Source organism: Parasteatoda tepidariorum, chromosome 11, assembly GCF_982258835.1.
Source record: "Parasteatoda tepidariorum strain Cologne lab strain chromosome 11, Ptep-v5.0, whole genome shotgun sequence".
Lineage (NCBI taxonomy): Eukaryota > Metazoa > Arthropoda > Arachnida > Araneae > Theridiidae > Parasteatoda > Parasteatoda tepidariorum.
The window spans coordinates 25,662,973-25,678,413 of NC_141765.1; the positions used below are offsets into that span (position 1 = coordinate 25,662,973).

General features: G+C 28.9%; 1 protein-coding gene across 1 annotated transcript; it reads right to left on the minus strand.

Moving 5' to 3' along the window:
* Positions 1-468: 468 nt before the first annotated feature.
* LOC107452628 (TWiK family of potassium channels protein 7) lies at positions 469-11,850 on the minus strand. Its single transcript, XM_016069166.4, has 3 exons — positions 10,874-11,850; positions 4,359-4,576; positions 469-2,837 (listed from the first exon to the last, which is right to left on the minus strand). Exons 1-3 carry the CDS (start codon positions 11,409-11,411, stop codon positions 2,028-2,030), a joined length of 1,566 nt encoding a protein of 521 aa, XP_015924652.1. The 5' UTR covers positions 11,412-11,850; the 3' UTR covers positions 469-2,027.
* Positions 11,851-15,441: the final 3,591 nt, after the last annotated feature.

Genomic DNA, 15,441 nt, shown 5'->3' on the forward strand with positions numbered 1-15,441 from the left:
TTGTCCCACTTCATAAAAATGTGTGAATATTGAGAATTTTTTAATGAATTTAATAATTTTGTTTTAGGTGGGAAATCTCACCGAATTGTGATTTTTTTTAAAAAAAAGTTTAATAATTTTTGAAATTTAAACATCTCCCTTAAGCAAGATATATGCATAGTTTAAAGTTAAAACTTTAGCTTTGAGTTCAAAACACTCAAATTGTGGGGTTCTATTTTCTTTAAGAAAAAAACTTTTAAGAACACTTTTAATATTGTAATCAAACTTTTTTTTAGAGTAAAAGTAATTTAAAATATCAATTATAAAATCACCATATTAAAATAGCTTTTTTTTCTTTTCTGAATGGGTTCAATGGCTCGCCACATGCACGAACATGAAAATTAAGTGTAACTAGAATAATACACTGCTCCCTGCAAGTTCATGCTGGAAGATGACATTACTAAACGTTAATGAAAACTCAAGACACAATGATTCAAAGAAGCTTTTAATTATTCACTCCACATAATGCATAAGTACATGACAATGATCAAAATAGATAACTCTTAAAATAAATATGATGATGGATGACAAGAAACAAAAGTTGACTGCATTGCGATAGTAGTAACAATAATCCACAGGCAGAAGCATAAGTATTGCATTGACTGCATAAGCATTAAAGTACAGATGGCAGATCTGTTTAACTCTCACATAAGTTACATAATGTTGATACCAGCATACCTTTAACGAAAGTAAACTATTATTATTAGATCTGTTTCAAAAGTATATACTAATTCTAAACCATGATGTAAAAGGATACAATATGATGCAACATTTAATAATCATGCTCTCTCGTGGCAGTCCGCATATTCACTTCAACAAGTAAAAGTAAAACCCCAATTGTAAATAACACATAGGAATTTGGTCATAATGCTCGTTAATTGGCCCATTTGGTGTTGTCGATCGTCGGAACGTTAAAAATCTTTTTTATTTTATTTTTAAAAACTGAGTTAACTTTTATTTCATTTATTTCATTTTATTTCATTATTCATCTTATACTATTTCCTTTAATTAAAATAGTTTATTTTACCAGTTTGCTTATTGAAGAGGTTATTGCTCAAAAACTCTATATTTTGACTACAATAAGGATGAATTGTTGGTCTTGTAGACCAATGATTACTTTTTACTATCCTTTCATGTTTTAATGCTTTTTAACCAGCAGACGACTCTTTAATTTGAATGCTTTAGATTCTTTCATATCCCTTTTGTTGAATGTAAGTTTCGATAGCCTTAAGAGGGTTAAATAATTGATCCAAAACCATTATTTTTTTTATAATATCTTTATTGCATTTTATGTACTAAATTTTTTTCAGACTTCATATCAGAAGTAAAACAAAAATATCTATATGAGAAGAAAGGTTTTGTTCTGTAGTAAACAATTTCATCTTATTAGTTTTGGAAATAAATAATTTTCCTAATGAATTTAAAAACTAAAACATTTGATACCTCTTATGATCAATCGAAATATTCAGGTATTTGTTTTAAAAATGCCTTTTGATAAAATTTGTGTAAGAAACAAATTTTATCTACCTTCAATGATTTAATCGTACATGAATTTTTTTTAAAAGATCACTTTGCAATTACTGTTTTTTTAATTGAAAAAAATAGTTGTTTTAGCTACAAAGACTAACTTTTTAAGTAAAAAATCATTAATTCTCAAATTTCTATAAATTCCGAAAATCTTGATAAATTTGAATAATTTTCCTCTATATATTGCTTTGTATTCATTTGTCTATAAATCTAATAATAAATCATGAAAATTCATATAATTTATTAAGATCTGAACATTTTACACAAGTCAAAAAATCTAAATGAGGACAGTTTAGCTCTTTCCCAACTTTTCAATGTTGAAAGCTACAGAAAGAAATAAACATACAATTTTCAATCAATTAAACAAACACAGCAATAAAATGTCCCATTATTGACACATTTTTGTGCCATCTTTTTCTAACTACAAAATTTTATTTCTCTCAAATTATTCTATTCTATTTTTATTCTTCATTACGAGCAATTCTTGTGTTATCGTCATCTTGAATGGTGTTGTAAGGGGAATCATAAAATGTAAATCTATGCTGAGATGGTACTTTCAACAAAAATTCTGTTTTAGTTCCATCTTCTGAGATGTGAGGTGAAATTTTTACAAATGGTTTTACTTGTAGTTGTGAAATGGAATTTACAGTTAAACTGTTTCTAAATGTCATTTTACATCCAGTAATGTTCCCACAGTCTTCCAGGTTTAAAGAGTTTCTTTGTCCAGCTCTTGACCTGTGGTCTTCATCTTCTAATAAAGAGCCAACATTGAGAACTGCATTATTTCCTATTCGTACCCTAGCTTTTTGAAATGTCACTGTTAATTTTTCTTGGATAACATTAATACTCATTGATGTGAGCGTTAAGCCAAGTATAAGATAACTGAATGCTTCAATCAGATGATCATTCTGTTTTGGAACATAATCACCAAATCCGATGGTAGTCATTGATATAAAAACAAAGTAAAAAGCTTCAAAGAATGTCCATTTTTCCCATTGTGAGAAAAGAAATGCACCTACTATCATATACACTATTACAAGGGAAATGGCTAAGCTTACTGGAATATAAAAATCGTCTTTTACTTCAACATGTTTATGATTTTTTTCATCTGGATTTAAGAAGTCTAAATTTTTATATAAATCATCATTATGAATAGTTAGAGTTGTCACTTGGTTGCTTTGGTCATTTGAATAATTGTATTCCCATGTGCTCATATCATTCTTTTCTGTTGTTTTCTCTGGATGAACAGTTCTCCAGGATACAGTCATGTACTGCAATGAAAGGCACAACTGATTATATTGATATTATGAATACTACATTCTATGTAAAATAGATAAAACTTTTATGGAATAAGAATATTTGCTTCTTAGGGAAAAATAACACCGATAGAAGAACATGCACTATCCTAATACAACATAAAGAATGTCTTATATTTGCATAAAATTTATGCCATGTTTGAGTGTATATCAAACAGTCATGTCAAGATAAGGATGTGTTTCTTTAATGATATAATCATGGGTTTTAGCCAAATTAAAACCCATGCAATATGGGTTACCATTGAATAATCTTATCTATTGAGAGCATGAAAACCCGTTTAAAACTGATTATTTTATCACGTTGTGCATATTTATTTGCTTGTTATGATCATTATATATATTTGTTACCGACTAAGTATGAAATGCTGGCATTCTATAGAATGACAAATGCTATTTTGGCAAAGTATGATATAAAGGTCCTGATAAGACAATTATATATAATAAGGATGTGTATTTCTCTAAAATACAAATGCTATTTTGAAACAATAAGGAGAGTGCCATTAAAAAAATTTATTCATAATACGTAGAAAAATGAAAGCTGTGGAAAACAAAATGTATGCTTTTCTTATTAAGATAAACAAAATTTTATATAAAAGAGAAGAAATTAAAATTCGCGAACTGCAACCGACGAATTCTGAGCCTGTGGCGCTAGTAAAAAGTCACGTGCTTTACCATGTGATATTCGAAATGAACCAAAAACGGATTTCATACTTAGCTAGTTTATCATTTGGGATTCTGTAGAATACCTGGGAAGTATGTGAATTATTATTATTATTCTTCAGCACGACAGCGCCTTACTGGCCCTGGCTGCCTCAACCACACGTAGTCTCCAACACCTCCTGTCCATAGCGACTTTTTTCCAGTTGTTTAATGTGAAATATTAGTTGTTTCATATTCATATTTCCAGGTATAGGTATTACATATATACAATGCAATGCTTAAGCATTCTATAGAATGCCAGATTTTAAGCTTTGTTTGTGACATACAATTAATTTGGCGTTATTACTTATGCACGTGGTCACTTTACTATAACCATCCGACAGTTAGATGCAAATAAGTTAATGCGTTGCAGTGTTTACACTAGAGGGCTATTATGATGCTGACATTATTTAGATCCTTTTTTGTGCATATTATCTTAATAAAACATGTATAAATAACATTGTTAACCGAGTGCATCATGTAATGCTGATTATTTATTTTGGTGTTGTAGGATACGTTTAGAATAATGTGCCTTGCCATACAACTGATATTGTAATGATTAGTTAGTAGAACATGATGAACATTTCATTTTGTTTGGGTCTTACAGCACCCATATCTAAATCCTTTTGAGCATTTGTGGTCTGAAATAGAAGGAGCCAACCGTCCATTAGTGTCAAGAAAGAATTAAGACTGTATTCGAGAAAAATGTGACCAATCGAGAAATTAATAGGTTGATCATAATTAAGTGGCTCCTCAGATTATAAAAATTTAACTTACTTGTAAAGGTTTGTTTTCTGTAATTACGGAGCTTTTTAGCAATTTAAATGTTCCAGTTTTATAAAATCTTTTTGCAGTACAGATGATGAATTTCATAACTTTCGTGAAGAGTTTTCCTAGGTCTGCTAATACCAAAATCATCAGAGGAACACCTATTATTGCGTAAACGGTTGTGATTGCTCTTGACATAGTAGTGCATGGTACAATATTTCCGTAACCTAGAAAAATAAATAAATTTATATTATAGTTCATATTTATTTTTTACATCACATAAATATTTTATTCATGTAAAAACAAATTGTATATAGTTTGTTTTGCCTAAATTTAATTCAGATAATTTTTTACATATCAGTGCATTGATTGTGCATTTTTTGCTCTATTTCTTGCTTAATTCCATTGAATGATGCTTGTGGCATTGAAAATATTGTAGAAGAATCACAAACAAATTACAAAAAATAATTAATATGAAACATTTGTTTTATGTAAGAATATCCATGAATAAAGGAATTTCTATTTCATATAAGTATCTTTATCTGTTAAGGGATTAATAGATAAAGATACTTTGTGGACTGCTTTTTTCTAGTCTTTAATAATACTTTGAACCCTATACAGGATTCTATAAATATTAGTACAAACTTTAGGGGGTGGTTGGGCAAGTCATATGGATTGTGAATTGCATAGCAACCCATGCTGGAAATGTTATTGCATGCCACTAGCTGTGCATCCTCATTATGGACTTCCTGTTCGTGCGCCGTTGAGCTGGTGCATGTATTTATCTGAATTATCTTTATTTTACAAGTTTTATGTTTTCTAATAATTATTGTCGAAAATTGCATTCTAATAGGCTCAGAAACAGCTGTTTTAGCAACTAGTGTGCAAGTTAACTACCACATTTAAGGTAAGCCCCTCGAAGCATTAAGATGGCACCTTAGTAATTTGATCATTTAGAGATCAAAAATACTAGCATGTAATTAACTTAAAATTTATTTTGAAAAATGAATTCACCCTTTATAGGAGGGGAAAATGACTAAAGTTTGAGAAAAACCAACAGGAAACAAATATTTAGGTTTTGAAGAATTTACAAGTAAACATTTTTATGCTTGTTTCGAAATGTATAACTTTACTGTACAATTCAATGGAGAAACTCAGTGTAGTCGAATGTTGGGACTACTGTCTTGATATAGTCAGAAGAGCAGTCGAAAGTTAACACGTTTTTTTTTATCCTTTTGCAAATTTTGCTATATCTCTTGAAGTATTGAGACAAATCAAAATGTTTTTGCATACATCTATAAAAATAAGTTAACAATAAATATTTCCATGCAAAGTAAAATTTTTAGGACTATTTATTATTTCTTATCACACTAACAATAGTTAGAAACATTCTGAATTGTGAAGCATACATTTTATTTTCGATTGATAGCAATAGTTTGCCTGATATTTAATAATTGAAAAGAAATAACTGTACTATCTCATTTTTTTAATGTTTGATCACAGAACTATTGTTTTTCACTTCATGTTATTTTTTCGCAATTTACCCATGTTAATTATTTGCTAAGCATATTATTATTACTTACTAGAATATTAAGCAGAATTAAATAAAACCCGATTTCAAGTTTATATGATAATTTGTTTCAAGGTTTGAGAATTTTTATGCAGCTGTATATAGTTCACTACTTAAAAAATTAGCACATTTCGGAATCTTAAAATTTTTAGAGCTAAGTGAGTATTGTTTCTTGTGCATTTTAATGTTGAATCGAATAAAATCAATTGCAATTAAAAGCATTTATTGCTAGAAAGTTATATGCATTTTTTTGAATTTCATCCTTTGAGATATGTTTTTATATTTAAACAAATAATTGTAGCAACTAACAATTAGTTTTATCCTGCTCAGTATTATAAGTTACGTGGGAAGAATTTTACTCAGTCTCTTATTTCAAATCGATTTCTCTTATTAAATTGCTCCCAACTTTAAAGAAATGCTCTTATCAGCCTGTGGTTAGTTTTATTTGATTCGGTGTTAAAAATGCATAAAAACTGGTACCTAACTTTAAAATGTCATGTTATTAAACGATTGTTGATTCTTGATTACATTGATTAAAATATTAAAATTACTATTTTTTGTTTAACTCTGATGTGATTGACAATGACTAAAGTCCTTTTCAGAAACAGCGTCAAAAATTGATTAAAAAACTTAATTTTATGAAATCTGACAAAAATTTTAAAAATATGGACTAGTCTTATTTAATTTATGTAAAGATTTGTCAGAAAAAAGAAAGAAAATTTTGTTATCAAACTTACAAGTACTATAATGGAAGATGTAAGTTCATTTATGGGAAAATAAAAAGTGTTAAAGTTTCCTAATAAGATTGGAATTATACAGGTTGTTAATGATAGTACTCAGTGTATTTTATTTTGTGTCCGTGGTACCTGTCACACTTTTAAACGCGTTTAGCTACGAGGATTGAGAAGAAATGACAAAAGCGAAATCTTAGAAGTGAATCATTTATCTGAGAAAAAAATTTATTTCAACCACTTAATTTTAAATATGAAAAAAAAATTTCTAATTCATTATTAGATAATATAATTCATTATATTATCTAATTTATTAATTTCTTATTCATTATTAGATAATATAATTCATTATATTATCTAATTTATTAATTTCTTATTCATTATTACCAATTCATTATTTTTTCTTTTAGATTCCAATGCTTCCAAGTTTCAACAGGGAGACAGAATCAATATTTAAGATAATTTTGTTGGTTTGAAAAAAAATAAATTAAATTTTAGTTTTAAATTATTTTGAACGTCAGTTGACTAATTATCTAAATTTACAGTTTTATAGCTTTAAAAATTCAAGCACCTTAGACATCTACTTTATGAAAATGTGAGTTTCCACAATAAATTTTTTTTAACTGTGGAGTTCGGATAAGTGCCATTTCAAGATAATTTATTTGAATCTATTAAAATTACAGAAGAATTATAACTTTGAAATTTTTATTTTATAGCTTAACAAAAGAAGCAATTACTTCCGAAGGTGTAATATTAAAAACTACAGGCTGATAAATGAAGATCTCTACTAGTGAAAAAATGTAAAGATATGCACTATTCTTTATATAATATAAATAATGGAAAGATTAAAAGTAATAAACTAGGTAGTCCGTATAACACCTCACGTATGTGCATTATTACCTTTGTAAGTACTATAAAAAAAACTACTTTAGGTTGAGCTATAAAAGCTAAGTGTAAAATGTCGCATCTTTGGTTGATAATTTAATACCTCTAAAAATACAAAAATCTATACTTGAGATTACGAAATAATAACCTAAGGTAAAATACTTCACATTAATAAAAAATAACCTTTCCAAGTGTCAAAAAATACACCTGAGGTTGATTAATAATAATCGGAAGTGTAAAATGGCACATTTTAGGTAGATAAATAAATACCTTAACAACTATATTAATCCCCACTTGAGGTTGAAAAATAATAGCCTAAAGTAGAGAACATTGAACACCTCACGTTCATCAAAAACAACCAATCCAGCGGTCGAAAAATAGACTTGAGGTTGATTATGATAACTTTATATGTAAAATGATGCACCTTAAGTTCATAAAAATGTACACAAGTATAAAAGTATATACTTGAGATTGAAATATAATAACCTGAGGTAGAACATAAAACACCTCACGTTAGTAAAAAGTTACCTTGACAACTGTCAAGAAATACACTTGAGGTAGATACAGAATAACCTGAAGTGTTAAATGAAGCACCTTAGGAGGTTGTTGAATAAATACTCCCACAGGTATAAAAAAATATACTTCAGGTTAATAAGTAATAACAATAACCTAAGGTTGAAAACGAAACTCCTTAAAGTAGTAAATATCTACTTCTCCACAGATGTAAGATGAAACACCGCAAGTTGATGCACATATACCTCTGAAGGTATATTTGAGGTAGTCATCATTTGCATCCTTTTCACCCTAACGACGTATTAAAATAACCACCCATTTATACCTTTGAAAAGTACGTCATTTATACCTCAAAAATACCTCAATTTTTCCTTAAGGGTATACGTTTTTTAAAAAATTAAAAGCATTAAAAATCATATTAAGTATTTTTTATACTATTTATTTTTATGTATTTGTTTATCAAAATAAGTACACGTCTTATGATTTTCATTATTATGCTCTCAAATGTCATTAAAACGCATGAAATTTACAAATGAAATTTGAAAGAAGATATCAAACATACTGCTTTATTTCTTAACTTCTTACATAATTTTATTCAATTTAGTGAGACGTGTGACACTTAGTCAAAAAGGGGAGAGATATTGTAAAAAAGCGTGACTCCATTTATAACCGGCCCTTAGCTCCTAGAAACATTAAGATTATATCTTAGTTTGTGAAAATTCAATTATGAGAGCAAAATTGTTAAGGTGCTCTGTTTTTTAGTTCGTACAATGTACTCACTCTTCAAGGTGAAAAAAATATTTAACAACATGAAATTACTAGGTTTCAAAGAATTTATTAAGGGTCTTTTAGTTAGTTTCAAAATGTAAAACTTTACTGATCAACTGTAGTGCAGACTCAATAGTTCTTTTTCTTTTAGTATTTATGCAGCTCTAATTTTTGGTTCCGTTTTGCCGATTGCTTTAATAAATAGTTTTATTTTTTAGATTTATTTTAAAAAGAACTAGTTTTATATGATCTATTGAGCGAATATTATACTCAATGGAAATATATAAGGGAGTATATGGGAATATTGTGGTACAGATTTACTCAGGGCTTACTACTTGGTCAAATTTATAACTGAAGTGCAGGAAGTATGTTTATTAAAAAAAATTCAATATCCTTTCTTTTGTATTTGCTTAATTGAAAACGTAGTAAAGAGGTACGTTATTAGTCTCAAAAGTACGAGAAGGAATGCTTATTTTGCATCGGGTTTTAAAAATTGGAAGTGAAACAAATAGTTTGCTTTATTTCAATTTAAAAAATCCTTACCTTTACTTAAAATGGTTACTCTGTTGAAAATCAAGTGTAACGAATAAACACAGATGAAGTTAACCTGGTCTTTATCGCCCAGAGGTGGCCGATTTAAACCTTTACGGTAAGCATGGAAAAGGGTGTAGAAAGCTTAGATTTCCGAAATATGAATAGGTTTAGCTGTTAACTAGAACTACACTATTAGTCTTTTAAATTACTTGAGTAATTCTCTCCATGGGTATGAAGATAATTTTTTTAAAGATCATAAGGCATACATGAAGGTGAAGCCAGAAGAGTATGCTCACAATTCAATGAAATAGTTAAAAAAATTGTAAATATTAATTTTTTCGCTACCTTTATTTTTTTATGCATTTTTATTATTATTTAATTGTTATACAATAGTTTTAAACACCAGCTGTAATAAAATCAAGAAAGCTCATTCAAATAATCTGTTACGGGGTACGAGAATTCGCACTCATGGGTAGGAGAGATTGTTATATGCTAAAATACACTTAAATCGTTAACAATAACAATGGCACTTAATTGTTACAACGTTTTCGTCAGCAAATATTATAATATTAGAAGGGGAATATTTCAACTTAATTATTAAGGAACCAGAAAAAATAAAATTTTTTAGTTATAGCAAAAAATTAAAAAAAAAAAATAGCAGAAGAATTAAATTTTGCTTAAATGGGTTGGTGACCCTAGAAAAATTGTCATAATTTGTCATCCTCTTTTTTTAGCTGCTCTGGGCATTGCCTGCATAGCAAAAGATTATTGTAATAATTATTGTAATAATTTTTATTTTCTTGGTCTGAAACTTAATTGGACTTTCTTTGGGAAGTCTTAGGAACTTGAGTTCTAATCTGCACTAGAATTGTAAATGATGAAGTAAAGATGGATCTGAAAATTTGTTCATAGGGGAAATATTATAAGTACAATTATTATTATTTATTGAATATATAATGAATTTAATTATATTTTTACATAAACGAATAGTACTGAATACGTATTATAATACAACAACTTTTATAATTTCAATAACAATTGATGACGCTTTTTTAAATTTAAAATAAGAGTGTATTATTTTGTATCTTCTACCTTTTACGCTTTAAGCAGGAAATTTTTTCGTGTGATATCATATGTTTTAATATTTGATTCTTGCTACACTAAATTTGATTTGAAATGATTTTGACTACCACGTCATGTAAGTAATTCAAATATGCATAGTATTAAAGATTTCATAATCATGTCGAAATATGTATTTTGAAATGCTTATAAATTATATATATAAATAAAATTTAGGAGAGGCAATAGGAGAGGTTTTCTGCCAAAAAGAGTAATATAGTTGGAATTTATGAGATTAAAATTAAGAACCATTTTCACTGGATGTGATTATATCGCATGCAAATGAGTACTAGATGAAAACATTTACCCTTTAAAAACTCACCAATCCGGTTTTTAGTTTGCATGCGGAAAAAAATCGCATCCAGTGAAAATTGACTCTAAAGAAAATTGCTAAAAAATCTTACCTATTGTCGTTATTATTGTGAAGCAGTAAAATATTGCAGCCTCGATACTCAAACCTTCTCTTTCTCTTCTGATCATATTGTCACCATAACCTGCTTCCCAGTACTCATATAGTTTATTTTCATAATATTTAAGAGAACTTTTCATGCTTACATTCCATTTTTCTAAATCATGAATAACTTTCATTGAATCATTATAAAGTTTCTCTATCATGTCTTCTCGAAATTCAGTCATGTTCATTAAATTCACTTCGGAACACTGAGAATCCAAGTACTGAAACAATACTGCTCCGGCGTACAAATAAAGTGCTATGACTATAACTAGTATTAAGTGATGAAGCTTATGCTTGGTGAAAGCTTTCAGTTTTTGCACAATTATATGATCTTCCTCATATGTGGCTGGAAGCCGTAATGTATCCAACTCTCGAAGATCTCGCGGAATGAAAACTTTGCAAGTTCGACGAATTGTTGGACGCCTCCCTCGCACTTTCCATATACTGTTAATCGTCATGGAGCTTCTTGAAATAGGAGATGGTTTCATTTTGATCAAGCTTGAAAAATCAAAAATATTCCAATTGATACAATGAGTTTAGAGCTGATTGATACTAGGGATTTAGTGTTAGTTGATATAAAGGATATATTGTTCAATGCAAAGAATTTAGTGCTGTTTGATACAATTGATTAACCGCTAGTTGATACACAAGATTTAGCTTTGGATGATATATAAATGATCTAGTTGAGCAATTGTTATATAGCACACAGTATTTCATATACTGCACTTAATGTCATATCACAGGATAGGTTTGGTATACGGTAGGCAGGCTTGTATGAAACATTAGAATATGGCATATTACGTTCAAAACAAAGAGAACTTACGTTGCAGGAAAACATCTATTCCTTGTTGGAGGCATTCACTAAAAGAATGGCTAGCTTTGAAAACTAAGAATCCATAAAATGAAAGATTAAAAGAATATCCAAGAGATATATACTTTTTGTTCGGAATAATCTTTTATATTGAGTAGACGGAGATGGCTGACGCTATAAAATTTTATTTAGTCTTAGGAAGATAAAGATTTGAAGGTTTACGAAAGAATTTATCTTAAAACAATTAGAGAAATTTGTGTTGTGTAAAACACTGTAATACATGAACTCTGAAAACAAATAGAATATTCAGACATTTATTCTTTTTCTTCTATCATGTTCTTAAACTATAAATTTCTTTAAGGAAAAAAAATGACGCACAGATACAATTTACGAGAAGATTAGGACCCTTATAAAATTCGATATTTTTCTATTTTAAGTTCTTGGAATTCAAATTAGGCTTGTAACATTTCATAACTAAATTTATTTGTTAATTTAAAATACAATATGCTATATTCTGCTTTATATTTTTAAAAAGAAGCTTATCGCTAATATTTGTAATTTTTTAATCTAAGAGAAAGACATATTTATGATACGTTAATTTTATGGTCCTAAAATCATGTTGCCGTAAGAGGCGTTGATCTCGAAAAGTCGTGAAATAGATGTGGAATTTTAATAGCACTTTAAAATCATTCGGTTTAAATTTTAAATCAAATATAAGCACATTTATATTCGTTAATCTGACTTTCGCATTGATAATTTTATGCATAAGAATGGTGTCCAGTTTCTAAACGTTTTCTAGTTCCTTAAATTTCTGATAAAACTACTGAAAATTTTACGGTAATAAATTTTACGGTATTTTAATTTTATGGTATTTATTTCCTACTTTTCAAAATATTGATGATTCTTAATATTATAGGAGAGGGCGGATGAAAGAATCAGTTTCAAGAAAAAATATTCCGAAGTATAATCTTAATTAAAAAAAAAAACTTTAATTTTTGTTTAATCAAATTTATGTTAATTATTTTAAATTGAAAAAAAAATGGAAAAGTTAATTAAATTTTACTACTTAAATATTTACTACATTGTTAAAATTTTCATTCTAAAACTATGATAAAATAACTGGCAGCTGTCTGTCCATCCGATTAACCGTAAAGTTTACGGTAAAAAATATTTTTTTCCTTTATGGTTTTGAAACCATGTACAAAAAGTATGGTTATAAAACCATGAATACAAAATTATAAGGTTTTTTTAACCATTTACAGCTAGCATTTTTCAAAAACGTCAGAAATTAATTATTTATTTAGACAGGAGCTCGGCTTTTTGTAAGGTAATGGGCTTTGGAGAGTGCCGGATACTGGAAATTCTTCATGTGTTGAAAGGAATGGAGGAAATATTGTGGTGTCAACACTAGGACTCGAGCTCTAGTTCTGCCGGTCATGAGATTGACAGATAAGCCCGCTCAGGTATGTTATGTACGCAGTTGCAAAGAACAAGTAGCTTCATTTGGTGGTTCTAGTTGGTGCTATAAAATTCTGGTTGTTTAAGCGTATTAGATGAAAGCAATTAATAAACAGTTTTTCGCAAACTTAACAGCTTGATTGCCATTTTATTTATGGTTATTTGACTGTTTTGATTAAATATGGTAAAATAACCATTCAATAAATTATTATTTAACCATTTTTTCGGAGAAATTTCTAAGGGCGAATATTATAACATTGCGAAACCGATATTTTTTTTATGTATTCATGCATCGCGAGTACCATCGATAACGATTATAGTCGAAGATGATATATCATATTCCGTATCTATGTAAAAATTAAATATTATATTATAATCGAACATTATAATATCGTGAGAGTTGATAAATTTCTTTTGAGAAACGAAAATATTAACAAGTGTAAAATAATCGCGATATATTGTTAAGAAATATCAATATTTCATGATGATATATGACGAAAATGGAATTTGAAAGGGAATTTCATTTTAATATTCAATGTTCTTGATTTAAAACTTATATTTAAAACTTATAATGGTTGTTTCTTTTAACAAGTTCGAATTTAGGTCTAATATTTGAACAATTTTACTTCTCTAGTACTGTCCAAGGAAAAAAAAGGATGCAAGCGAAAAAAGGCAAATGAAATAAAACATGTTTGTTGTTTCTAATGACACTTGGGCAAGTCAAGCTCGCCAGGCATGGGCCTTCTGCGAATTTAGTCAGGTTGGTGCGCCTTTCGCTTGACAAGAGTGCACTGCAAGGAGGATAATACATCTTAGCTCAGACCCCACGGATAAGGGGCAGCACCAATCATTCGTGAGATTAGACAATTTAGAATCTGAAGGGGAAGGAAATTTTCTCCAGATCCTTATACACATGGTACTGCTCAGCGACAGACCACAGGACTTTCGATTCCCCAGATTTTACGAGCACGCACCTCGATGGGTCTAATCGGAGTCGAAGATCGAATCTCGGGCTCTTCGGAGTGGAGTCCGATTCTTTAAACACTGGTCTACTCCGACCAATATTAAAACATATTAGCCCAAAATAAATTGGGTTTTGTATGAAACAGTGATAGGTCTAAAATAAAACATCATTGGATTCGAATGGTTTAAGCACTATGAAATTGAAAAGGCTGCTTCTAAATTTAGCCTTATTGTTTAATCTAAAAAATAAAAATAATAAAAAATAAATAAATAAATAAATAAAAATCACATTTTTTTTCATCTTTTCAATTTTTTGGGTCTGAAAAGAGGTTTTGCAAATCAAGCAAAATGTTCATGAAAGCTTTGATATTTTCATAACATTTTTTTAAAGAGAAATATTTATTTATGAAACTTGGAGGTGTTTTATAATAAAAACTTTTCAACCCCCCTGTTTTATTCATATCATGAAACTTATAATGGTTGTTTCTTTTAACAAGTTCGAATTTAGGTCTAATATTTGGACCTATATTTTGATGTTTTTCGTCGTACTTTCGTCAGTACTAAAGGAAATGATTAACTAGATTTCGATAACTATTTTATTTCTTCACTTTAAGTTTATGTGTGACCCCTAATGTATATACTTTTTTGCTTATATTTTTGAATAATGATTCTAAATGTATATATTTATGATGGTCAGAACGGAACACTCCGTTTCTTTCCAATTTGTGATTAGAAACCGGACCATGCTTACAATTTCCCATCTTCAACAATTGATGTGAGTCATGGACAAACTGACGGTACATTTAACCGCAAAATAAATATAGAGGAATAAATAATAAAAATGTAAAACAAGTATAGAGGAATATAACAGCGAATCGTGAAAGATTCATATCTAACACTTATCAGGATTGAATATACTTGCCAAAGAAAAAACTTTATTTAATTTAAAAATTAAGGTGTAAAGAGTCGACAAGTTTCAATTCGAGTTCTCAAAATAAGCGCTTACTTTAAATATCCACCAATTTGTGAATTATGCAAACAAAACGAAACGTAACGTTAAAAATGAAAGAATGGAAAAGGCGAAAAACAAAGCTATGAAAACCACGGTAACCGAGGGGAGCGATGGTAGTCAAAAGATGAAAGTTAGGACAGGATTCATTTCCAAGCGGATTGGAGGGTTTCTGAGAAACTGATATCATTAATAAAGGAATCGACATTTTTACGAATGAAATAAAATTCCAGAGCATTGATATGCTTTGTTTTTCACTTCTATTGTTTAACCATTT